General features: G+C 39.7%; 1 protein-coding gene across 6 annotated transcripts in view; it reads left to right on the top strand.

Moving 5' to 3' along the window:
• LOC131253707 (uncharacterized) overlaps positions 1 to 26,928 on the top strand; it is an 81,597-nt gene that overhangs the window by 35,697 nt on the left and 18,972 nt on the right. For all 6 annotated transcript variants that reach the window (XM_058254830.1, XM_058254831.1, XM_058254833.1 and 3 more), the window contains 7 exons: positions 5,838 to 5,923; positions 6,849 to 7,080; positions 7,342 to 7,465; positions 7,850 to 7,986; positions 16,834 to 16,942; positions 19,804 to 19,846; positions 20,009 to 20,183. In XM_058254830.1, the coding sequence (XP_058110813.1) occupies positions 5,838 to 5,923; positions 6,849 to 7,080; positions 7,342 to 7,465; positions 7,850 to 7,986; positions 16,834 to 16,942; positions 19,804 to 19,846; positions 20,009 to 20,183 (906 nt within the window). The remainder of the gene's footprint in view (positions 1 to 5,837; positions 5,924 to 6,848; positions 7,081 to 7,341; positions 7,466 to 7,849; positions 7,987 to 16,833; positions 16,943 to 19,803; positions 19,847 to 20,008; positions 20,184 to 26,928) is intronic.

Genomic DNA, 26,928 nt, shown 5'->3' on the forward strand with positions numbered 1-26,928 from the left:
GCATAGTTCAACACACGCCTTTTGATTTTTCGACTGAATCTTGGTGCTCAGGTGTCAGAATTGGGTGATCTATAGCTTTGTTGGAAAAGGGGATTTGATGGCTTAACTAATGGTTTTGATTTGAGAGAAAAAAAATCCTAGGGAATTGGGAGATACAAGGCCCATAAATTGGGTCAAATTCTACTTCTGCAATGGTCATCTGATCTCTGTGCACTGTCTGGTATTTTGATCTCATCTTTGTGCCTGTAGACTAGATTGAGCTGAAATTAGACTGATCAGAAAGGAAATTTGATGGGCTACAAGATGGGTGTTTGGATCAAGGAATTTGAATATCAGAAACATGGAGGGCCTTGAATGCGAAGAAATTCTTCTGTGTCCATTATTTTTGTGGCCATGTCCCTGGAATGTGGAAAAGTTTTTCCACATCTAAAGAGTTTTGACAAAAAAGGGTGTGGGCCCGAACCATGGTCAAGTTAGGTCCCACACCTGCTCTAACAATTTTTGAGGTCCTATTTCTTAAGTTTTGGATGAGATTTTGGGTTATGGCAAGGCTTGGGCTTAAACTTGGGCTTGCGAATGGGCTTGGGTTGTTAGGTGGGTACTTAATAAAACTCTCTAAATCTAACATTTTGAGGTAATGCAAATCCTTCTTTCTATGATGAATGGGTTTGCTTAAACAGTAGGGTGTCTATGAAAAGGAAGAAGAAAAACGAGTGAAAAGTCAAAAAATAATAATCATATTTGAGCCTTATTGGATGTATTGGCCCGTATTGGCTGTATTGGCCCTGTATTTGTGCTAATACAACCTGATTTTGGCCTTTTTCTGTGTGAGCTGTTTAGGTCTTGCATCACATATTGTATCATGCCGATATGGATAGGATGCGGACGTATCAACCAATATGATGCTGATATTGAAAACCATGGCCGCCATACTCGACAGGCCAAGGAGCTGCAAAATGGGGGCGTTGTTTGACCAGTAATGTCCCCTGATATCAATGGCATAAAAGGACTTCATAAAGAAGGATCCTCCTCACTCTGGCCCCACCAGAACTCATGCCTTCTACCTTCTCTGGGACTGCCTACTTAGTCCATCCATCATCCGTCAGGTTTCTTCTAAACCTTGGGACGCATGTTTCTGGCTACCAAATATGCTATAATTTTGGGATACCAAAGTTCCTTTTCCAGCTGTCACCTGGTATTGTCTTGGGTATGCATTGGATAAGGCTACAAAGTTCTACCACATATCCTCTTGAAATCGAGTATGCTCCATTGCCGATTCTCCCTAATATAGCTTGCCTTCAAAAAGTTCCTTTTTGTTCTGCGCACCGCTATCTATAGACTTGAATGATTGAAAAGAGATGAAGCCCTCGCCCCTCATCTACCACCTCTTGGTCTAGTCCCATATTGCTTCCTTAAGTTATCTTCTTTTGAACGAAATCTCCATAACTGCATCCTTGGAAAAAGCCATTTTCTTGCATCGCAACAATGGCACTGCCGCACCCCAGGAAATCCCTTTCAACAGTGCACTACAATAACAATGTGGACCTACACTTAAGTTATTACGTAAGCAAAGCCATGGGCCTAAACTCTATTCTAACACATTTTTCAGCCCAACAATAATGAGAAACCACATGTGAGATCATCATGGTCCACCAAAAGGAATTATATTAACAAATGATGCCCCCAACTCTTTTGATGTAATCTCCCTTTTGATTGAGAATATTAATGCAGGGGCATTTTCACACCGGGCTCGAGTGGGGTAGCCCGTGGGATGCGGGGACACACTTGGAGTGAGTAACCCATGTGATTTGGTGCCCACGGGGGAGGTTTCGTGTTCGAGACTCCTCACCAGGGGTGATTAATGTGCATTTCACATCGGGCTCGAGTGGGGTAGCTTATGGGATGCGGGGACACACTCGGGGTGGGTGGTTCGTGTGAGGCGGTACCCATGTGATTTGGGGCCCACGAGGGGGGTTCGGCCGAGGTCCTAACCCATGAGATGTGGGGCCTGGGTTATGAGATAAAGGGATTAATTCGCCATACTCTAACAATTCGAGCTTTTCGAGCAAGTGGTTAATTGTTCCGCATCAAATACCCTCTTCTACCTCTTCTTAGGAAACTTGGAAGAAAGGCAAAAGGTAGCGATCTAGACTCAAAGCCTTGTTTCTACCAAGACTTGACATAGTTACCTTCACTTCATCCTTCCTGAATGGTCTTTCTAGGCAGTCTGCTTCCTCAAAAATTTTGTCCAAGACACATTATTAAGCTTTAGGCTGAACTCAATCCTCCGCAATCAGTAGATTTGAATAAAAATTCTTCACCTGCCCAAATCTTAAAGTGCCTTTCAACCCTTCTTGCACAACCTCCAAACTGAGGATCTCAATGTTCCCCTTCCTCACCATTGCCATGCCATGAAAGCATTTCAAAGATTTATCTACTTCAACCACACTGCTCTGGATCTCCACCTCCATTTAATCTCCTCATTTGTCTTCCTTTTGGATTCCAGCTTCAACTCGGAACCTTCACACCCTCTCCTCCTTTTTGTTGGTGTTGGCTCAACTGAGATTGATTGACTATTTGACATAGATTGAGATTTTAGTTTTTACCTTTCATTCTTTTCGGGCTTTTGGTTTTGGAACTTGGAATTTAGAAGTTCGAAAACATGTTTATTATTTGTTTATAAACATCAATTGGTAATTTGTTGTTGTTTTTTGTTGCTATTTTGCATCTATCATGATGTGGTATGATAGAACATAGAGGATTTGATCATATCCCATTTTTTTTTAAAAAAATATTATTATGTATATATATTTTTATCATTAGAAATATTGTTTTGTATTTTTCTATATTTTGTGAAATTAAGGTCTAAAGATTTTTCTACATTTCTCTAAAGGGGCAAGGGGAAGGCCCAAAAGGACATGAGTGGGGGTAGTAAGGATTTGATGTTAACCGTGGTTATGGTCCTTAATATAGTGGCATGACGGGATAGGATTTGCATAGCCGACCCCATTTATTTGGAACAACGCTTAGATGATAACGACGGCAATGACGAAAATCATAAAGATCTTAGGATCTCGCAATTTATCAATTGATGATTTACAATTGACAATCTTAGCCCTCTTAATTTTAGTATACGAAATGACCTTAAGAATTGTTCTTAGCAATTCGGGGTTGGCTTTTAAGAAGGAAGTGTGGGAAATGTCTTACGATCAACTGCCACTAGATATCTACCTTCTTTTACTTGTGCTCGAATTATGATCCGAAAAAAAATGTTTTTTCTTTTATATGTATGCGCGCCTGTGTGTATGATGAATGATGCTCTTATTAAATAAAGAAGCTAAAGAAAAACAACAGACCTTGGGGATGACTATCCAACCCTAGGAACAAAAAGATCCAAGCAGAGTGATAAATGAAACAAAACATCCAAAAACAACAAAAAGTAGAAGAGATCAAGATCGAATAGCGCCAGGCGCACAACAACCTCTAACCTCTCATCTAACCATTGACAACCAAAAGTTCCCCATGGCTTATGCCCTCTTTAGCAAGCTTATCAGCATTGACATTTGTGGGACTATGGACGTTGGCAAATTCTTCAACTTCATACACCCTTAGATCTCCGATCTCATTGAAATGGCAGCCACTTTGTAGGGAGGGAGCCAATAGCTACCCACTTGGTCATAGGGCTAATGTTTAGTGTCGCCTTGCTGTGGGTGTGGTAGGTCTATAGCTTCTATTTAGTTTCAATTGTTATCTAACGTATATTTGAGTGTGGGCGGCTCCATTGTTCGAAGTATCCCCAATATTATCTGTATCTCTAGCTTGGCGATACCGATAACATCGGTAGCGATACTGATAACACTAGTAGTATTAGAAATTTTAGGTATCGGCGATGTATTGCTAAGTATCACCAATATATCAATATCGCCAATGTATGGAAAATATTTTCAACTATGTAAGTTCTAAGTGACTGCCGCTTGTATTGCCAATGTATCACCAATATTTTCGATCATGTAAATTCCAAGTTTCACTTGTATCGCCAATGTATCAACAATATTTCGATAATGTCGCTAATGTATTGATATTGACAAAAATCTGTTTATTAAAAAAAAAATTCATTTTTAATTTTTGATTTTTTTATGGACGCATGGTTGTATGCAATGTTCAATTCGTCGACGATAATATCAATAATATTGTGATTTATCATTAATGCAATATGGGCAATATCGAGATCACAATCTTTTGTTTCCTTTCAAGTTGTTGGTGATTTCTCAATGAAATATTGTGTGTTGTTGATATTTTGAAATATGGATGGATGTTTGGATGAAAAGTTGGATGTATACATGGGATGGATGTGATGGTTGGACTGATCTCTTACAGCAACACATGCCTTTAGGCCCCCATTAAATGGAAACTTATTATGCATGCATTATTTTTGTAATTTTTGTATTCGTAAATATGCAAACATGTGTATTTTAGCATCTTCTAAATTTTCATTGAAAAAATCCATTGTTTTTCTTAGGTTTCCTCACATTTATGGTTATCAACGATATTATTGGCAATATCGATATTACTTCCGTATCCCCAACCAGCGAAACTTGTAGCAATACTAATACTTCGAACATTGGATGGCTCTGTCTTTAAGGAGCTTAGCCTGTTGATCTGCCTCTTTGTTTCTAAATAAAATGCTTGATTATCCATCAAAGATAAAAAAAACCTTTACCCAATTGATGAGATTCCACAAGTACCCATCAAAGATGACAGGGCTAAACTGCTTAGATATAGCAATTTTAATGCAATGAAGAATTGTGCAAGTTTCCGCAAAATTGAAGTAGCATATCCCAGCCAGCCTTGATAATTCCAACACTACTCTGGCACCATTTCTGATCACTCCGCCAACCCAGATGGCCTATGTTTCCCAATGGAATACCTGTCAAAGTTAAATGAAAATGACCCTCCAGAGTCCGGAGGGCAATGCCATCTCTCCATAGCCTTTTTTGGAGGCCACCCACTGGCAATATTTTCCTCCCATTTCTCAAGGATGAGCCCTAATTGAATACCACTCTTAATTTCTTATTGCTACTCTGATCTCCCCATTCTATTGAAAGTTTGGTAATGCAATTGAATAGCTCACCTTCCGTCTCGCTTTTGTCATGAGATAGTGGTTGTTTCTCTCCAGTGGCATCCATGACACAGCTTTAAGGCCAAGCTGCAACAATAGCTTGCTGTTTGGGCCCCAAGCCCCCTGACTTCCAACTAGCTCAATGGTCACCAGTTATTGCCGGTAATAGCTGCAAGATACTGAACTTAAAAAACAAGCTCACAGTTTGATTACAAAGCCATTACCTTAGAAATTTGGTTTTTGTTTGTCTTCTTCATTTTCAAAGTTTGAATGTTAAGTCCACTTTCCTTTCTTGATGGTCAAGTAATACAATGCTTATTGGCTTATTATCCTATGCTGGAACAAGTTGATAGGAATCATTTCTCTACATCTCCATGCCCCCACTTGCAGATAACTTGATGGAGTCTGCAATTGTCCTTCAACTGTATCGTTTTATATGAAAAATTGTAGAAACTCTAGCATTTCAGTGTTTGGTTTGACAATGTTCTGGTACTTCAAGCCCCTGAATTAAAGAGTTGGATGGTTTTGACCATGATAGACAAGTACATGTATTGTTTCAGGATCCTATCTTATGCTTTTTTTTTTTTTTGTTAAATATTTTGGTGTTCCTTCTCTGTGTTATATTTGTCTCTTTCATTGATGCAAGTATTATATGTTTGGGATGAGCATTCATGCTGATGTGGCTATGAAATTTTGTACTGATCATATACTTCGTCAGGTTTTTGAGTCACTTCGAGATGCCGGGATCAAGGCTGGAATTTACCATGGTCAGATGGCTAGTAAAGCTCGTGAGGAGTCCCATAGGTTTTTTTACTTCCTGTACTTGATGCTTCAAGAACTCATTATAGTTACCCAGGCTATTTTAATCAAGATTATTATTAATTGTTGGATAGACTATCATTTAGAACCATCTGGCAGTATCAAATCATGCTTATTTTGTCCCTTTTTTTAAAAAATAATTATTAGAGACAACAATTTTTTTTAGAAAACTCGCAAAAGCAAGGAAAGAATACAACCCCGACAACCAAAACCAAACATCCACAAAAAGGGAAACCGCTGAAGCGGCCTTTATATAAACAGCCCATCCCAAGACAAGACCTTACTTTTCCTAATAACCTCATGCACACCCTCTCATTCATTCCTAGTACATCTTCCATTCCTAGCTTCCCAAACAACCCAAAAAATTGCTAAAATGATCAACCTCTAAATTCTATTCTTTTGAAGATACATTAGAATGATGCTGAAAATAAGGACTGGAGCCAGAAACCATGAAATTTCAGATAATTTTGACTCCTCAAATGGTACAAAATTTGAGATTTGGGTAAGGACCTTACTGACAGGGAAGAAAGGGGTTAGGCACCCTTCTCTACCTGCAATTGCAGTGTCTACTCATTGGCAAGAGTGAAATTTGGTTCTACAAACAAATTTATACAGAGGAATATCCAAAATGAAAATGCAATGCAAAAGAAAAAAAAAAAGTAAGGAAAGCTTATTAAATCTGGTGGAAGATTGTTGAAGCTCCAATGTTCAATTCTCTCGAGACCTGCAATGGAGGGCCTTTGAATCTAGAAAATTTCCCCGTCCCCATTCTCCAAGCTTCACCCTTCCAATACCTAAAATTTTCTACAACACTTGAGAACTAGTTCCATGTTGTGAATGTTTTTTGTGTGATGCGAAATTGAATTGAGTTGCTTCTTATGTGCAACTAAACTTCATACTTGTTTTGCAGATCATTTATTAGTGATGAGCTGCATGTCATGGTTGCAACTATTGCTTTCGGCATGGGTATTGATAAACCAAATATAAGGTGTGTGATACACTATGACTGCCCAAAGAGTCTTGAGTCTTATTATCAGGAAAGTGGACGTTGTGGTAGAGATGGCATAGCTTCTATCTGTTGGCTGTATTATACTAGAAGTGCATTTGCAAAAGCAGATTTCTATTGTGCAGATGCTCACACGGTATGTAACTCCACATTTTCTAAGATTTGCCGTGGTGAAGAAATTCAAGAATTATTTCTTTTAGTTTCTGCATGGGTAATTACCTTTCGAAAAAAATTTCAGAGTTAGTAATTTGGTCTTGTGGAAATGTCATGGTGGGTTTTTTGGAAACTTCTTAGGGTGGTTCTTTTTTGTTGTTAGTTAGATTCTCATTAATATCAAGCATGACTAAACTTTTTTAGTCAAGTTTCTCATTAACTGTTCTCAATAATCATTAACCAGGAAAATCAAAGAAAAGCTATTATGGAGTCTTTGATGGCTGCACAAAAATATTGCTTGCTGGCAACTTGCCGAAGAAAGTTCTTATTAGAGTACTTTGGGGAGAGAGTCACTTTTGGAAACTGTGGTTTGTCCTTTGCCTGAAACTGTTTTCTTCTATTACGGGATGATACTTTTTTACCATGTTGTTTTAGTTTTTTATTAATTATTAATATAATTATTCTAAAGTAATTAATTAGAAAGATCAATAAAAAATCATTAATTAGAATGTCTTTTTAATTATTTCAAAGATAATACTGTTGTAAATTCTCAAATATTTACAGGTGTTGCTGTTTACTTTCATATCTTTTTTTGTTTTTTTTTGTTTTTTTTTGTTTTTTGTTTTCTGGAAATCACGAGCATGATATCTTTCCTCTGTTACTAACCGAAACTGTATGTCCATTGACCTGAGACACACTTTCATTATATGCACTATTTGATTGCTTGAGATAATATTCATTTGGGTTTGCAGGTAATTGCGATAATTGCACCAGCACCAAAAGGGAAAGAGACATGTCGACTGAAGCGTTTTTGTTATTGAACTGTATACAATTATGTGGAGGTCGCTGGGGTCTCAACATGCCTATAGACGTTCTTAGAGGATCCCGTGTATGCCCTTCCTAAATATTGACAATGTTCTTCCATGCATTCCTACTGACATGCCCTTGGTTGTAATGGCCTTCTGAATGTGATATGTTGGCTACCTTGTTTCCGTGACTGGTTATTATTTACTTAAGTTGGATTTAGTGGTACAGCTTCATGTCTTTTCTGTAACATGCTTTCAGTACATGTTCCTGATATTTTCATCTCTGTGAAGCTATGCCACCTATTTTAATGGTTCACATTAGTTTTCATTTTCATCCCATGTTGTTTTTGTTATATGCATATAATAGGCAGTGTTCGAAATATCGATACTATCGGCCGATATTATCGTTATCGCACCATTGCAAGACGATACACTCGCGATAACCCCCGGAAGATACCAAAAAATCCAAAATCCAGATATAGGCCGATATATCGTCGATAGCGCACCAAAAAACCCAAATATCGGCCGATATATCGTCAATATCGCACCAAAAAAAGAAAAAAGAAATCGGAGAGTACTTGGCTGTAGCGGTGATCGGAGGTGGGCCATTCGACAGGTAAGTACGATTTTCTTGCCATTTTCTTCTCTTTCTCGGAGATTCCGGCAAGGAATTAGGCCAGATCGACGAACCGTTCCTTCCGGAACGAGATTTGAGGGGTTACGTGCACATGAAAGACGGATCGGACTGCGTGAATGGGGGTAAAAATGGAGAGGGAAAGTGAAAGAGGGGCGCGGATGGGGAAATCAGAGAAACAATTAGAGGAACGGACGAGTCCGTACGATGCCTTTTTTATTTTCATTGGCTAGAAACTTAAGTTTTCAAAAAGCGACTTATTAGGGTTTGGAAGCTACTATTTTGACCAAAATAGCCCTTGACTGTTAGGGTAAGCAGTTGTAGAAGGAGGGGTATTTTGGTCTCAGTAAACTCACTTGGGCCCACCTCTAATGCATGTGGTCCATCCACGCCGTCCATCGGTTTTTCCATCTTATTTTAACGGTTGAGCCCAAAATTTAATCATACCCAAAGATGGAGTGGACCATACCATAGGAAGTAGTTGGAATAATGATTTCCACCGTTGAAACCTTTTTAGGGCCCACAGTCATGTTTACATGCCATCCATACCGTTAATAACGTCATTCTTACTGGGATGAACTATATTAGCATGATTCAAAACTTCTGTTGGCCCACAAATATTTCAACTGTGGACGTTCAATTATCCCGTTTTCAGCCCACTTGAGTATTGGATACGGTTCGTTTTTGGCCTCATATCCTAAAATGCACTTAAAAAATGGATGGATGGAGAGGATTTCTCACAAACATCACAGTGGACCCCACCTGGGTTCCCAGCGTAGGAACTTCTTTCGAAAGGCGCAAGAAATCCGCATCCGAAACGGATTGGCTACTCCCACGGGCACCAGCCAATGGCTAGTGGTTGGTGCTCTGTGGGCCCCACCATGATGTATGTGTTTCATCCTTTCTGCCCACCTATTTTTATAGATCATTTTATGTTATGAGAGAAAAAATGAGGTATATCGAAATATAATCTGGACCACATTATAGAAACAGTGTTGAATGAACGTTGACCATTAAAAATGTTTTGGGAACCATAAAAGCTTTGGATTAAGCTGATATTTATTTTTTCCCGTCATCTGGGTCTTTATGATCTAATCAACAGATTGGATGTCAAATAAACAGTGCAGTGGGCTTTAGGAGGATTTAAATGGTGGATATCCAATCATTATTGTTTTCCTGTGGTGTGGTCCACCTGAGATTTATATACCTATAATTATTTTTATTAAATTCTAAAATGATCCGTAAAAATGGATGAACGGAATGGATGAAACAAATAAATTATGTTGGGGCCCACATAGCACCGACCGTGGCTGGTCTAGGGGGAGTTCTCCCGCGTAGGACGCGGATTAGATACTGACATGTTGCGTAGCCAGACTGGCTACTGAATTGATGTCACCAAGTTCTGTGGGGCCCACCATGATGTATGTGTTGTATCTACACTGTTCATCCATTTGGCTAGATAATTTTAAGGCATGAGACAAATAATGAGTCAGATCCATATCTGGAGTGGACCCTACCACAGAAAACAGTAGGGAGAGGGACGCCCACCATCCATCAATTTCTCAAAATTTACTTCTTCAGTTCTTCTTTTGCTTTTCAATGAATTGGTTGTGTTTTCATACATGACTATAATATATTTATAAATATCATGCGTCCAATTTAAATATAGTTGCATTAGTTCAGTTAAACATCGCATAGCTTAGGACCCTATACAAAGGAATTTTTTTTTTGAGATGTTATGATTTAAAAGTGTGTATTAAGGGCTTTTTTATCAATCCCCAAAGTTTCATTAAAAAATTCAACCATTTTCTCAATGTTTCCCTATGTTTCCCAAAAAGTGCGATAAACTATGCGATACAAACGATATATCCCGTGCAATAACCGATATGTATCTATATCCTAAGGGTGCGATACATAGTGGGATACCGATATTTCGAACACTGATAATAGGTTTTCGTCTTTTCGTTGATAGCATAGGCAAAAATTAGGTTCTTGTTGATAAACACCCATTATTCAAGATCTTACATGTACGAGTCTTGTGACGTTATCTTTTCAAACTTCACATGCTGCAGGTATCCAGTGCATATGTTGGGCTTTTGTGAAGATGACCTTAAAAGCAGGCTGGTCACTCGTCAAGTGCCACTGTTGTATAAAAACAATGCAAAGTTTGAACAAAACTTGCCAACAGTCCCCATTCAACATACGTGTGGATGTGGTTCGCATGATGAGTGGACTGTGCTGATTTGTGTTGGTCATCTTCAGGTGGAACAAACCTTTTTGTGTGGAAAATGTGCTTGTCCCTTATAACTAGTACTTTATTCTTTTAGATCCCCTTAATTTTATATGTTGAAGAATATTATGAATTTTATTTCCTCATGGCCTCAAGGGCATTATGCTTGGCAAATAAATGCCTTATATAGTCATGTGAAATGGAGACCAAGAACTAGGCTGGTTTGGAGTGAGTTGGTACAAGTTGAAGGCTCTAAAAGGGCAAGAGGAAGGCCCAAAGGACGTCAATGGAGGTAGTAAGAGAAAATTTGACATCCTATGGTCTAACTGAAAGCATGACCTTGATAGAGTGGAATGGCGGAACATGATTCATGGAGCTAACCCTAATTAATTGTGTTTTGTAGACGCCTTGGATTTTGCGCAATCTGGGAGGTGAAGCAGGCTCTTTCGGTTCGAAAGAACTGGGTGTTGGTCTGACCTACTGAGTGCAGGTTTTCTTAGAAACAGAGAGAGTCACTGTCGGTCCGACTGACAAGTAAGTTTGGTCCAACCGACGAGTTATGAAGTTTTGCTTAAGTCAGGGTATTTAAGTCTAATTACGATTAGGGCTTGACGGATGAGTGTTCTCTCTCATAAGGCAAGGGTTTTGCAGGTCGAGAGGGTTTTTTTACACTTGTAAGGGCTTGAGAAGGGTTTTTTTCCTCAAGGGTTAGGGTTTTTCCTAGGGTGTGCATTGCAAGGGGAGATCGGGTTGCTTATGTAATCGGAGAAGGTGAGTGGTGTAATAAGGTTTCAATTATAGTGGAGATCTCTGTCGCTTTATGCCGTGGTTTTTTCCCGTAAGGGGTTTCCACGTAAAATCGTGTTTGTGTTTTCTTGATTGGTTGTTTCCTATTTCGATGTTCCATCTTTGTTGAATGAGCTTCTGTAAAGCGCAAGGTTGACAGTGGTATTAGTTTCGAATTTCGAATATCTTAGGTTGATCTGGGTTTACTATGGCTTGGAAATACAACAAAGTGGTATTAGAGCGTCATGTTTAAGGATGTTTGGGAATTCAGTGAAGATGTTAGGGTCGAAGTTCGATATACATAAATTTGATAGGAAGAACAATTTCAGTTTGTAGCAATGAAAGGTTAAAGATATTTTAATTTCACAAGGGTTGAGCAAGGCGTTGTTGGAGACTAAATCGGAAAAGTTATCGGAAGAGGACTGGAGCAAACTCGGGAAGGCTATGAGCATCATCTGTCTGTCTATCGGATGAAGTCATGTACAACGTTCTGGAAGTGGAATCAACCTTGGATATGTGAAAGAAACTAAAATGTCTATGCATTGCGAAGTTCCTCATCAACAAGTCGTTTGTGAAGAAACAACTTTACAGGCTACAGATTAAGGAAGGATCTGATCTTCTGGAGCATATTAACTTGTTTACAAAGATATGTAGCATTTGTTCAGGCTTGGAGAGACAATCAAGGATGAAGATAAAGCATTACTACTTCTAATATCGCTTCCCTCATCATATGACCATCTCATTATTACTTTGCTATATGGGAATAGTACTCTGAAAACAGAGGAAGTCACCGCGGCTCTCGTGTCGAAAGAGTTGAGGAAGAAAACAAGCGATGATGATTCTCAGGAGGAGGGTTTAGTTGTGAAATGGGGTCAGGGACGCAGGAGATCCGTGGAGTGATCTCGATTTAACAGGAAGAAGAAGTCTAGATTGAAATTGCAGGCTAAGGACGGATGTTTCTACTGTGGCATGAAGGGGTACTTCAAGAGAGACTGTCAGAAATGAAAGGATAACCTAGAAAGCAAGAATAAAAAGAACACGTGCGAATCAGCTAGCGTAGTGCAAGAGAGCTCAGAAGGAGACCCCTCAATTTCTTCAGGTGCAAGTAATCTTATAGATACGTGGATACTCGATTCGAGATGTTCGTATCATATGTGCCCGAATAGGACTTGGTTCAATACTTACAAGTCCTATGATGGTGGGAGTGTTTTGATGGGGAATGACGCTGCATGCAAGGCCATTGGAATAAGGACCATTAAGATAAGGATGTTCAATGGAGTCGTATGGACTCTGGGTGATGTCAAGCATGTCCCAGAATTGAAGAAGAACTTGATATCCTTGGGTGTTCTAGATATGAACGGGTGCACGTTCACTACATCTGGTAGTGTAATCAAGGTCACCAGAGGTGCAATGGTGTTAATAAAGGGACATAAGATAATGAATTTGTACAAGTTGGCTGGGAGCACGATTATAGGTGAGGCTGCTATCACCTCACCTGTAGAATCTGACACAGGTGACACTAATTTGTGGCATATGCGGCTAGGGCATGTGAGTAAGAAAAGCATGATGGAACTCCATAAACAAAAACTGTTGAAACAAGTTAAGGCGTGCAAGGTTGATTTTTGCGAGCATTGCATGTATGAGAAGCAGTGCAGAGTAAGGTTCAAGATTGCTACACATACTAGTAGCGGGGTGGTCGATTATATACATTTCGATGTCTGAGGGCCAGCGACAGTACCGTCTAAGGGAGGAACACGATACTTCGTGAGCTTCATAGACGATTACTCAAGGAAGGTTTGGGTCTACTTCTTAAAGCACAAGTCTGAAGTGTTCGCCAAGTTCAAGGAATGGAATGTGGAAGTATAGAAACAAACCGGGAGACATGTTAAGTGTCTTAGGTCAGATAATGGTATAGAGTACAGAGATGCGGAATTCATGGAATTCTGCAAGGAACAGGGCATCACAAGGCATTCTTAACTCTAGGGACCCCACAATAGAACAAGGTGGCGGAGAGGATTAACAAAACTCTATTGGAGAGGGCGAGAAGTATGCGGTTGCATGCGGGGCTGCCTAAAAGCTTTTGGGCAGAAGCAGTTAACATGACATACTCTATTGTGAATTGGTCACCATCTATAACGCTGGACTTCAAAGTTGCAGAGGAAGTCTGGACATGCAAGGACGTTGATTACTCAGGGTTGAGGATCTTCGGGTGTCTAGCATACGTTCATGTGCATAGTGGATAAAAGACGAAGTTGGATCCCAAATCTAAAAAGCGCATCTTTATCGAGTATAAGAAACGTGTTAAGGGTTGCAAGCTTTGGGATACCGTTTCTTAAAAGGTGGTTATTAGTAGAGATGTCATCTTTGGTGAAACATTTATGTTAAAGGCCCAACAATGACATTGCAGAGAAGTAAAAAACATATGGTAAGGCAGAGAGATTGTTGGTGCAGGTGGAGCCAGTTGAGCCGGTTACTGAAGGTGAAATTTAATAAGAGTAATAAATTGACCAAGATAATTAGCATGATACCCAAGAGAATATAGCCAGGAACAAAGAGAGACGAACCATTAGTGCCCCAGTTCGATATGGGTTCGAGGACATGGTTTATTTTGCATTATTCACAGGGAGTGGAGATCCCCCCACCTTTTAAGAAGCCAAGTCTGGAAAGGATGGCGGCAAGTGTATTTCAGCCATAGCGCGGGAGATAGAATCTCTACATAGGAATCAAACATGGGAGTTAGTGGAACTTTCAAAAGGTCAGTACTATAGGGTGCAATTGGGTGTTTAGAAAGAAGGAAGCACTAATAGTAAAAGAGGGTGAAAAGTTGAAGGCATGACTTGTAGCAAAAGGATACTCGCAAATGAAAGGAGTAGTCATTATATGGGTTGAAGCAGTCTCCGTGACAGTGGTACAAACAGTTTGATTCCTATTTGGTGGAGATTGGATATATCATATGTGAGTATGATTGCTACGTATATTATAGGGTGCTTGAGGACATGTCATACATTCGACTATTGTTGTATGTTGATGACATGCTAATTGTTGCAATGGCAAGGAGGAGATACTCTTGCTTAAGTCTCTGTTAAGCAAGGAATGTGATATGAAGGATCTGGGTGCTGCGAAGAAGATCCTAGGTATGGAGATTGTAGAGATATAATCTACCTATATAATGGGCAATTGTCAATGAAGAAAGGCAGAATTTTTCAAAAGGACTCTAAACTGTCAGGTACTAAGGCACGTAACACACTTATAGCAGATCACTTTAAGTTGTCAACCAAGTTATGTCCAAGCACAATGGGGAGTCTCATGTATGCAATGGTTTGCACAAGGCCAAATATCTCACATGTAGTTAGTATGGTTAGTAAATATATGGCAAATTTGGGAAAAAGAGCATTGGAATATATGGCTGTGATGGAGGCATCAAAGGAGTTGTAGGCTACGTGGATGCGGATTATATAAGAGATCTGGACAATAGGAGGTCCACTATGGGATATGTTTTAACATTAGCAGATGGACTAATATGTTGGAGATCTACACTATAGTTTACGATAGCGTTGTCTACAACTGAGGTGGAATATATGGTTGCGACGGAGGCATCAAAGGAGGCATTAAGTTGACGGTTTGATTGGAGAACTTGGGTTGAAGCAGGAGGCGATTTGGTTGTGTTGCGATAGTAAGAGTGCCATCTATCTAGCGTTGAATCAAGTGTATCATGCGAGAACTACGCACATCTACATGAGGTTTTACAAGATACATGAACTCATTGCTTTGGGAGAGATTTGGTTTTAGTAGGTTCACATGGACGAGAATGCTGCGGACATGTTTATGAAGCCGGTGACTACAGACAAGTTCAAGCATTGCTTGGGCTGCACAGGGGTGTGGATGGAGCTGCGTTCTAGGTGGAGGATGCAAGGTGTGGTCTAGGCTTAAGGTAAAGGCTAGCATGGGAGATCTTCAGGTGACTTGGCAGAATGCAAGTCTAGGTGGAGATTGTTGTGCGGATGCCTTGGATTCTGCGTAGGAAGTAGGGCCGTGTCGGTCCAATTGAACTGGATGTCGGTCCGACCAACAGAGTGCATGTTTTCTCAAAAGCAAAGCACGACTCTGTTGGTTCAAGTCAGTTTGACCAACGGGTTACACGGTTTTGCGTAAGTTAGGGTATTTAAGTCTAATTACGATTAGGGCTTGGCAGACAAGTGTTTTCTCCCATAGGGTAAGAGTTTTGCAGGTTGAGGGGGTTTTCTACACTTGTAAGGGCTTGAGAAGGTTTTTTTTTTTTTTTACCTCTCAATGGCTAGGGTTTTCCCTAAGGTGTGCATTGCAAGGGGAGATCAGGTTGCTTTTGTAATTGGAGAAGGTGAGTGGTGTAACTCCAAGGTTTTGATTATAGTGGAGATATCTGTCGTTTTATGCCGTGGTTTTTTCCTGCAAGGGTTTTGCACATAAAATCGTGTGTTTGTGTTTGCTTGATTGGTTGTTTCCTGTTTCGAATATTCTATCTTCGTTGAATGTGCTTCCGCAAAGCGCAGGATTGACAATGGTATGAGATCTGAATTTCTGATAAATGGGGTTGATTTGGGTTTGTTGTGGCTCGGAAATACAACAAATTGGGATAAGGCTTTGATGATGATGAAGAGGATTGCGACTCTGCTTTTCAGCTTTTACTTTAATATAATGGTTAGGATCCTCTCTTACTGTCATTTTTATGTGAGCATTTGACATGTTTTGTGAGGCTAAAGAGTTGGGAGTGTGGTCAGATTATTTGACTTGGGTTACATGACTTGCTTACATAATGACTCAGCTGTTCCTTGTGTCATTTCTTTGCTTGGGCTAGTTCTCAGCCCTCAGGATTCAGAGGTTTTAATGGATTGATTTTATTGTCTGATTCAGCTCGAATCTTTGCCATGCTAGCTTGGTTTGGTCATGTCTCAGATTGTTCAGCTTCTGAGCATTTGCATATCTGGTTTGTCCAAACTTAGATCAACTGGCATTTCAAAAGTTAACAAAAACTTCTTCATTGGTTAAACAAATTTTGTCACATTTAGACTCCTTATTTCTTAGCTAGAATGTTTCGGAGTTGTATTTGTAACCTGGAAATGTTTCTCTAATATTTGTTCCAACTGCTCTCCAAATTTCCTTGCGCGCACAATTTCTGTTCTCTATGTTTATCCAGCTTTGAGTCACAAGTTATCATCTGAAACTATTCTCACCTTGTTTTTGACTAATGATGATTTGGAAATGAGAATGCTACTAATACTTGTTCATTTTTTTTTCTAACAGTCAAAGAGGATTCTTGATAATCATTTCGACAAGCTTCCATTGCATGGGCTTGGGAAAGAGCACTCATCAAATTGGTGGAAAGCACTTGGAGATCAACTGATGGCCCATGGTAACATAATGAAAACTATATAAATATAGTTTTCAGTTTTCCATTTTCAAAGTTAATAATTTAGCTTGATTAGCATTTTGAGTCCTTAATAGTTTTGCAGTTAAGTACATTAAATGAGGCCATCTCAGAAGTTTGTGGTAGAATTACCAAATGCAAGTCATTTTTGCTAGTTTATGGTCTCAGACTCTTTTCTGAAAATTTTCATAAGTTCTATTTCAAAATTGAAACTTCCAGGCAGGAGCCTGCCATGGCAGGTTCTAGAACCTGAGTAAAAGAGAAAAGTTGATATCTGGTGGATTATATAACTTTTTCCAAACAACAATTAGTACCTGACCTAAAATTGCTTGGAGAAAGGTGATGATGATGATGATGCTGAAACTTCCATGAGGATCCTTCTTAGTTTTAATGGCGGGACAGCTTATCAAAGTTTACATAAGTTTGATGTTACCATGAGTTGTAGATATTCTTGTGCTTGCTTGTATATGACTTTCGCTGTTAAACTTCATCCCCCTATTTTACCACAAAAATTTCATTGGTTTTAGGTTTCCAATACGAGGGGCTAGCTATTTTTATCATCGTCATCATCATCAAACCCTTATCCCAATTAATTGGGGTCGGCTACATGAATCCTGTTCCGCAATTCCACTATCAAGGGCTAGACCTTCAGTTAGACTGTAGGTCATCAAGTTTTCTTACTCCATCCATCCACATCCTTTCCAGCCTTCCCCTTGCCCTTTTAGACCCTTTTAACTTTTGCCAACTCACTCCTAACTGGCATGGTTCTTGGTCTCCGTAGCACATGACCAAACCATCTAAGCCTACTTTCCCTTGTCTTATTACCTATTAGTAGTATTTCTAAGTTCCCTTGTATGCTTTCTTTTCTAAAAGTATCCTTGTCTTGCCACTCATCCAGCTCAACATCCTCATTTCAGCTACACTCATCCTATGAACATGTTGTTCTTTTACTGCCCAACATTCTGTCCCATAAAGCATGTCTGGTCTTATACCTATCCTATAAAATTTCTCTTTCAGTTTGAGTGGTACATGATGATCGCATAAAACTCCAAAAGCACATCTCCATTTCTTCCACCTAGCTTGAATTCTATCAGCAACATCCTTCTCAATCTCTCTGCTCTCATGAATTATTGACCCAAGGCATTGAAAGTGGTCATTTTGGGGAACTTGGTCAGCAATCTTAACTAATTCCTTGAGTTATTTCTTTTATGAGTTTGGAATAACTTCTCGGAGGCATTCAGTATTGACAAGCTAAAATAGGATGAGACTTGTAAGAACAAGGAATTTACAGACACCTCTGCATTTTCTCAGCATATAATTTATCTGTTTTAGGATTAGTCTCAGTAAGATAGTGACACGTCAATTTTCATGTAATGATCAGCCCACTGACTCATGGTTTAAAATATCATTCGATGCAACTCGGTATTGTCCAAGTCGTATCAGTTTCAAACTGAAACAAAACGAGACATGACACCGATAGGGGACCAGAATGGAACTGAGAGACCAATTCAGGCCGAGTCGGGGTGAGTCATACCAGTTTCAGTCCCAGGTGAGTCACAATCCGAAACTTAATGAGACTAATCCTCTCTCTAACCCAGATAGACTCTATCGCAGAGTCAGTGGAACAGTGAAGTCAATTTCTCACGGTTTGTTACCCAGGTAGACTGGTATGACAATTGACAACTGATTGCACTGTATTAAAATGAACCTTCACATTTTCTGCTTGACCAGTTTGTTGGCATCTGTCATCCCCATTGTCTGCTTCACATTCAAGCGATACTACGATAGAATGATGGCCAGAAATGGAGATGACAGGGGAAATAACAGAGCGAGTGGCACGGGACGTTCCTTGTTCAAATTGGCACCTGACATGGTCAGGAATCGCATTGACGTAACCATTGTAACAGATCAACTGCCCCAAAATTTCACTGTTCTTCAATCAAAGTCTGATGGGGAAACAGCACTGTCCTCATGGATGGATGCGTCCTAATCATTGGTTAAGCATATATGAGAAGGAGACTGGAACCATCGTTGCATCTGGTTCAGATAAAGCACATATTAGGTCCAAACCATTCGTGCAATAATGTGACGGGACTACTATAACAGAAGGAGATCCATACCTGTACTAGTTGAGTGGAGAACCATTGTTGCATTTGGTCCAGATAAGCACATATTAGGTCCAAACCATTTGTGCAATAATGTGACAGGACTACTATAACAGAAGGAGATCCATACCTGTACTAGTCGAGTGGAGAAGCATTTTCCTTTGTTGATACACTGGTCAATGTTGCATGGTAAAGCTTGAGGAATGGACCTTGTGCTGGACCATAGCAGTTCCAAGGCATAAACAAATAACAGCAAGGATATCGCCATGTAATTATATGCCATGCACACGAAGATTCAAATCCATTTCTGGATTTCAGAAATGAAATCTGACCGACCCTCTTGTACCGTGAAAATCCACACCCCACTAATAAGAAGTCCTCGTTGATTATTCTTATCAGTATGCATCCAGCAGGGTAACATTTAAAAAAAAAAACAGTGGGGGGTTGGGGTGTGGGGGTGTGGGTGGGTGGGTGTAGACCTGGTTAAAACCTATCAGAAACTCTAAAATCCAGTAAAGCCAGTCTAAACATGGAGCTTTATCATTCTTGTCATTCTATGTTTTTCTGCATTTGGCCTTCTCCTCTGGTTTATCCATTTTATATTTCCTACTCAAATGTGTTTTCCTTTTTTTGTGTTCCTTTGTACTGTCGGGTCCAACAATCATTGAATTTTTTTTATTAGATAGTATGATAATTCTATGGGAAGGTCACCACCAATTGAAATTTGCAACATTTTTACAGGTTATTTAAAGGAGACTGTTCATGATTTATATAGAACTGTAAGGTACATTGTGCTCTTCTGGCATATGTTTCATTTCTGAATGTATAGTTCAGATTCTTCAGAACATGTTCCCCTCTCTCTTATCCGCATTCATATGTGTGTATGTGGATTCCTTTGTTTTTATATAGTATGTTACAGATCGTTTTCTTTTGATTGTGCTATCAGTGCCAGCCCAACTGGGGTGCAGTTTCTTCATGCTTCAAGTAGTGCACATCAACCACCATTAGTTTTGCCCGTCACTACTGAAATGGTTGATGAGGAGGAACATAGAAGTTCACACGTTAAAGTTGAAGGAGATCTTCAAAATTTAGCTGCTTTAGAGTGTGAAGGCTTTTCTGAGGTTAGCTTCAACTGATGGTACCTTTGTATGCATGCAAAAACAAAGGTCATTTTCGTTTTGGTAATGACCATAAAGAAAAAAGGTTATTTTGAAACCTGGCAAAGTTTTTGTGGCCGTCAAGCTTATGTCGATCAAGGGTGTGCACATTTATAGTATTGTTTTGTAATAAATTAGTTCCAAGTGTTAAATTCTCGACATGGTAGCTTTGCATGATAAGGAATAATGAGATAAATCACTCAATTGGGCAAAATCATACTCTAGAAACTGCATGATTTGTCTCGTGTCTCATCAGGTTGACTTTTCCTTGGTGTGTTTTGTGTATGGAAGCCCCTGTGGCATGCCTAAACTAGAATAGGTTGCCCAACTGCTTGAATATTATTTTCTTTTGAAAAATTAAACCACATTGCATACAAGTTAAAGTCATCACGTCTATTGCTAAAATCATATGATAGGGGCTATTATATCATCTACTTTGTCCTTCATGTTGTTTTTTCCTTTGATCTTATATGTGTGCACATCCCCACTTGAAAGACCTTCTCTTGGAACTGGCAATAAATTTTAGGTTACACTGTTCAATTTGGTAATAGAAAGTTAACTTTCTGAATGCACATTTGACATTGTAAGTGGTTAATAGAGCTGTTTATTGACACTAGGAAAAATGAAAATTCGTCAATGAACATCCTGGGAGTAACTGTGTAACGGGTCCTTGGCATGTGCTGCTCAGCAACTGGTGACTTTGCATTGGACACCAGAAACCTTTTCCAGACCATTCTTTCTGATCAAATGTGTAAGGTTGCATGTTATCATGAGTGATTAACAGCTTATCTGCCTGGAAGGAAGTGTTTAACCATAGTGACCCTTAATTAGAACAAAACAAAAATAAATTGCTTCTAATCTTATTTTTACTCAGTTATATGTTGAATTGAACTCAGAAGTCAAACCTTTTTTCATCTGTTTCGCGAGATTTTTTGTCCTTTCAAATCTCAAAGAGAGCATATTTAATTTCTAAACCACTGAAATCTTCACCTACTGTGAATTTAGTTCCTGCACGGTACCATGCCTAATGCTCATGACGGAGCCTATCATCATTTAACTCATGGTAAACTACATAACCAATTGTGACGATAACCAAAACCCCTTTTATAACTCTCACTTCGACACTTTCACCCATTTGAAGAAGGGAGAAACAATGTTCAAAATATCGTTATCGCATTATGTATCGCATCCTTGGAACATAGATACATATCGGTTATCGCATGGGATATATCGTTTGTATCGGGTAATTTATCGCACTTTTTGGAAAAATGGTTGAATTTTTTAATGAAACTTCAGGGATTGTTAAAAAAGACCTTAATACACACTTTTAAATAATAAAATCTAAAAAAAGAGAGGAAGAAATGCACATAATAGGTTTCCTTTGTATAAGGTCCTAAGATATGTGTTGTCTGATTGAACTAATGTAACTATATTCAAATGAAATGCATAACATTTAGAGTGTATGTGATGATCATTTCATCAAACACTCCTAAATACTTCAGAATTATTCTCGATTGATAGCTGGTTGAAGGGAAATTTTGAAAAAAATATATAATTTAATAACTTTTTATTAGTTTTTAATTAAAAAATGATTTTTATTTTTTGAAAATTGACGAGGACTTGACGAATCAGTAGATCGGCCCCCATACATGCTTGATTTCATGTTTGGAGTGCAACATTGCAAGCAATTTGGGAGAAATTGGAGAAATTTTGAATTTTCCCCAAATTTGACCACCTACACTCAAATTTCACAATTAGAGTGTATGTGATGATCATTTAATCAAAATACTTCAAAATTAGTATCAATTAACAGTTGGTTGAAGGAAAATTTTGAAAAAAAAAATGGAGAACATGAAGAACCAATGGATATCAAAATCAAAGCTCCAACTCCATGATTTTTCATGCAAAACATGAACGACCAATGAATTTGTAACCATTTGACACTTATTTAGCATAATTTCAACAAAAAAAGGGATAAAAAATTGAAAATGCTTACCGGATCGAATAGGTGGGATATATCAGTACTACTTGTGCGTTTTGTATCGCATGTGGGCGACAAGATATATCGTGGGGTATGTCGGCCGATATCGTCGATATTTAAAACATTGGGAAGAAATTGAGAGGGCTACTCATGGTGATGATTTCATAGCCTTTGAAGATAATGATGGAGAAGACAACTCAAGGTCCCCCTTAGAGGATTCTCATATGAACTCGCTATGCCCCCAGGTGGTTCTAGGGCCTATGGTAACCTCACATCCAAAAGACCAACGAGCGATTACTATTAGGGATCCGGGTATGACGTTGTTTGCAGAGATATGGGTTGCGGCAGAATTAGACACAAGGGGATATGGAGCTTAATAGAGTCCGATCCAAGGACAAGCTTCTAGAAGAGGCTCTTGTAGTGACTCCGTTATGCGTTGAGAAAATGAAGGAAGGTCCCAACCTTTATACTTCAAGATCTTTCTCTGATATGATAGCCGATCCTCAAGCGTTCTAGTTAAACATCACGAAAGAGCAGTTCCGGTGGGCCAAGGACACTCTACAAAGGGTGGGAGGCATTTTGGGCATGTCATTTGGAGCTACAGACGAGGACGTGTATGATTTCTTCCAATATGTCAAATCTAGATTGGTTCAATGGTGTTAGGAGCTCCACATGCTCAAATTGAAGAAATATCCAAGGGTTCGAGAGAACTTCTTAGCCTTGAATGTTCTATCAACTACGACTCGATAGGCATGGTCACTAGAGGAAAGGGGCAATTTTAGGTAAATCTTCTCTTCAATGATTGTCTGTCATGGACTGTCTGAGGTTTGGGGTGCAAGTTCAAAAGGGCTTGAATTAGGGAAAAGTCTCAGAAAAGCAAGGTTTATATTATTGTGATCAAGAGTCCAAGCTACAGTCAATTGACAGAGGTATGTTAGATATTATCTGGGCTGGGGGGTCAAGCACAAACACTGGGTGGCTGTTGACCTGATTGGTATTGCCGGGGGGATTATTGTTGCGTGGAAATCTAATACTTGGATTGTGTTAGACAAAGGTGGGCTCACCCGTGGTGCATTGAGAGAGAGAGAGAGAGAGAGGGGGGGGGGGGATTTGGGTTTTCGACGCAATAAGGTTCTTTCATGAAAAATCCAAGGGATGTCAGGTTACAAGAAGCATGGGGAGTTTTGCTAATTGGATGGTTGGGCATGATTTGGTGGACCTCCCCTTGGAAGGAATGAAATGTACTTGGTATAATGGGCAAGTTAATGCATGCCTTTCATGGTTGGACAAATTCCTAGTGTCTACAGATTAGTCAGGAAAATTTCCCTTTGTTAGTCAACATGGTTTGTGAGGACCGTGTCGGATCATTGTCTCATAGTTTTGGAAGTTGTCGAGGAAAATTGGGGTCCAAGACCTTTTAGATTTGAGGCATCTTGTTTGGAAATAGACAATTTCTCCCAGCTTGTGGCAGATTGGTGGTCTTCCTTCTCGGTTGAAGGATATGATGGCTTTAAGCTGCACAAGAAGCTGAAATTACTAAAGTCGAAAATCAATGCATGGAGAACGGATGTGCTTGGTACTCGAGAGGCAGAGTTCAATAGAATGGTGGAAGAAATTCACTATTTGGATATGTTAGAAGTGGTCGGTAGTTTGTCTCCAGTAGATAGAGACAATAGGGCTACCTTACCTTTATCCCTGGCTTCTCATTATAAAGAAGAGATTCAACGATGCCAGAGATCGAGACTGGTGTGGGTTAAAGAATGGGACAAGAATACTCGATTCTTTCACAACGTCGCTAGTGCTCAGGCCCGATCCAACAAAATATCTAGTCTCATTGTTGGTGATTCAAGGATTTCGGAGCAAAGTAAGATTTGTGACTCTATAATGCAATTTTACATAGATCATCTATTTGGTGAGCAATGGGGGAGGCCGAGGTCGGACAACTTAGAATTCCATGAGCTGGCAAATGCATATTCTTCCTTTTTAGAAGTGCCAATATTGGAAGAGGAGATCAAGGCGGTGGTGGGTTCCATGTGCGGGGATAAGGCTCTTGGGCTAGTTGGGTTTCCCATTCTTTTCTTTCAAAAGTTTTGGCATGTGATGAAAAAAAGATGTGATGGATTTTATCTTTAAATTCTTCAAACGTGGTCATCTTTCACCTGAGCTTGGGCCCTCTTATTGCTTTGATTCCTAAAATAGAGGGCGTTAAAAAGCTCAAAGATTTCAGGCCTATCAGTTTAATTGGTGCTCCATATAAAATATTAGCCAAGATCCTTGCCTCTAGATTTAGGGAAGTTTTGCCAAAGATCATCTTGGATAATCAAGGCGCTTTCGTTGTGGGTAGACAGATATTGGATAATGCACTTATTGCTCACGAATGTGTCAATGCAAGATTCAGGGAGAAGCGGGATAGTATGCAAGCTAGTCATTGAAAAGGCTTATTATCATGTTGATTGGAGGTTTCTAGATTACATGATTCTCAGATTGGGTTGCAGTGAGAAGTGGAGGTAGATGAGGGCATGTGTGCAATCAACCTCTTTCTCCATTTTAGTCAATGAATCTCCTAAAGGTTTCTTTTGGGCCTTTAGAGGTCTTCGACTAGTGGATCCTTTATCCCCGTATTTGTTTGTCGTGGTCGGAGAAGCCCTTAGAATGATGCTTCGGAATGGTGTGGACAACAATCTCTTTAAAATCAATGTCTGAATGTTAGTGGATGCATTGGTATTCTGTGATGTAGAGGTGACATTAGTGGATAACCTTTGTAAAATTACTGAATGTTTTGGGGCAATCTCAGGCTTGAAAATCAACGTCTCTAAATCGGAAATGTTGGCTATTCACGTGAGTGGGGACGATCTGTGTCGGTTGGCGATTATATTTGGGTGTAAAGTGGGATCATTCCCTTCGACATATCTCAGGCTCCCTCTCTGCACCGGAAAGCCAGCTAAACACCTATGGGATATGGTGATTGAAAGGAAATTAGCAAACTGGAAGTGCAGTTACTTTTCTTTTGGTGGACATCTAATCCTCATTAAAACAACTTTCTCAAGTATGCCATTCTATTTTATGTCCCTCTCTTAAGGCGATGTTGGATAGACTTTAGAAGCCAAGAAGGGACTTATTCTGGAGAGGTGCATCGGGAAGCAAGAAGTTCCACCTTCTTTAATGGGATGAGGTCTGCAAACTGCTGGAGGCAGGAGGGGCTGGCCTTAGAAGGTTGGGCAATATGACCATTGCTCTTCTCAGGAAGTGGATTTGGAGATTCGGTACTGAGCCTGGAAGAATGTGGAGGGAGGTCATAGCTAGTAAGTATGGACTGCAAGAGGGAGATTGGTTCGTGAAGAGATCCTCCCTTTATAAAGCTTCAAGCAGTTGGAAGGCAATTGCAGCAACGAAACATTTGGTTTGTCTAGGAGATGCATATGGTTTTGGGTGGATTCTTGGTGTCAGAGCTGCGCTCTTTACGATCTGTTTTCCTTCGGTTGCTTGCTTTGCTCTGGTACGCTTCATCCTAGTGGCGGAATTTTATACTGCTCTCGATAGTCAAACTATTTGGAGCCCTCCTTGCCAAAGGAATATGATGGCTGATGAGATTGTCAAACTTACAAGGTTGTTGGACCTTCTTAAGGACTTCAGCCCTTCAGTTCTTGATTTAGACTCAATGATTTGGTTGGCTCACCGTTCCAGTAAATTTTAAGTTCAACCTTTTCATGGGTTGATTACTTCACCGCCTCACTCCTACAGGCCGTCACATCCTTTCCATCGGTGGTTCTATGGAGCCCCTCATGTGGCAACCTTTGATTTGTTGGTGGGTTAGAAAAAAGGTTCTTACTATTGACAACCTATAGAAGAGATCACTAGTCCTCCATAATATTTGTGTCATGTGTATGGTTGACGCAAAGTCCCTCAATCACCTTTTCCTTCGTTGCCTGTTTGTTAGAAAGGTTTGGGATCACTTCTTGAATGAGCTTCACATGGATTGGGTCATGCTGATATCCATAGAGGAAGCGTTGTGGGCTTGGCATTGGAGAATGGGAAAATCCAGAAAATCAAAGTGGCAACTGATTTTGATGCCGGTGCTTTGAGCTATTTGGGGAGCCAGGAATGGATGTTGTTTTTGGAATGAAAGGGTGGATGTAGATGTCACAATCAGGAAAATTTAGTGGTTTATTTCTAGTTGGGAGGTTCGCGTCATAGCCTCCTAGGCTGTCTAGTTTTTGCTTTTCTCTTTAGGATCTAGGCTGTCTTGTTTTTGCTTTTCTCTTTGGGATCCCAATATTTTTTCATCGCTTACGTGAATTTTAATAAAAATTTTGTTCTCTCTAAAAAACAGAGTTTTGATGAGGGCATCCAAGCACCTACATGAGTTTATCGGAGGAGGAGAGCCGAGGCCCTAGTCCTAGTTTCATTATGGTTGGGTGATCATTACATGGGGCCTAGTGGAACCAATTTGAGTTCTTAGATGTGTTAAAGACCCCACATGCATGGTTGTGCATTTTTTAAGACTCCACACTTTGGACTGCTTATTTGGAACTGATTGATACATCTTTGGACTGTTTGAACGTCACCTAGCCTGACCTGGACCACATCTAGATGTTACAAACATTAGATCATGTTGTTGGATATCTTGGACACATCGGTTTGGTGATCGGATTGTTGGATATGTTAGGAGACTCGTGTTTAGGTGTACGGACACTCTAGTCTGCACACCTGAGCCATGGACACCTTGGG

Source organism: Magnolia sinica, chromosome 8 (assembly GCF_029962835.1).
Source record: "Magnolia sinica isolate HGM2019 chromosome 8, MsV1, whole genome shotgun sequence".
In the NCBI taxonomy this organism is placed as follows: Eukaryota; Viridiplantae; Streptophyta; class Magnoliopsida; order Magnoliales; family Magnoliaceae; genus Magnolia; species Magnolia sinica.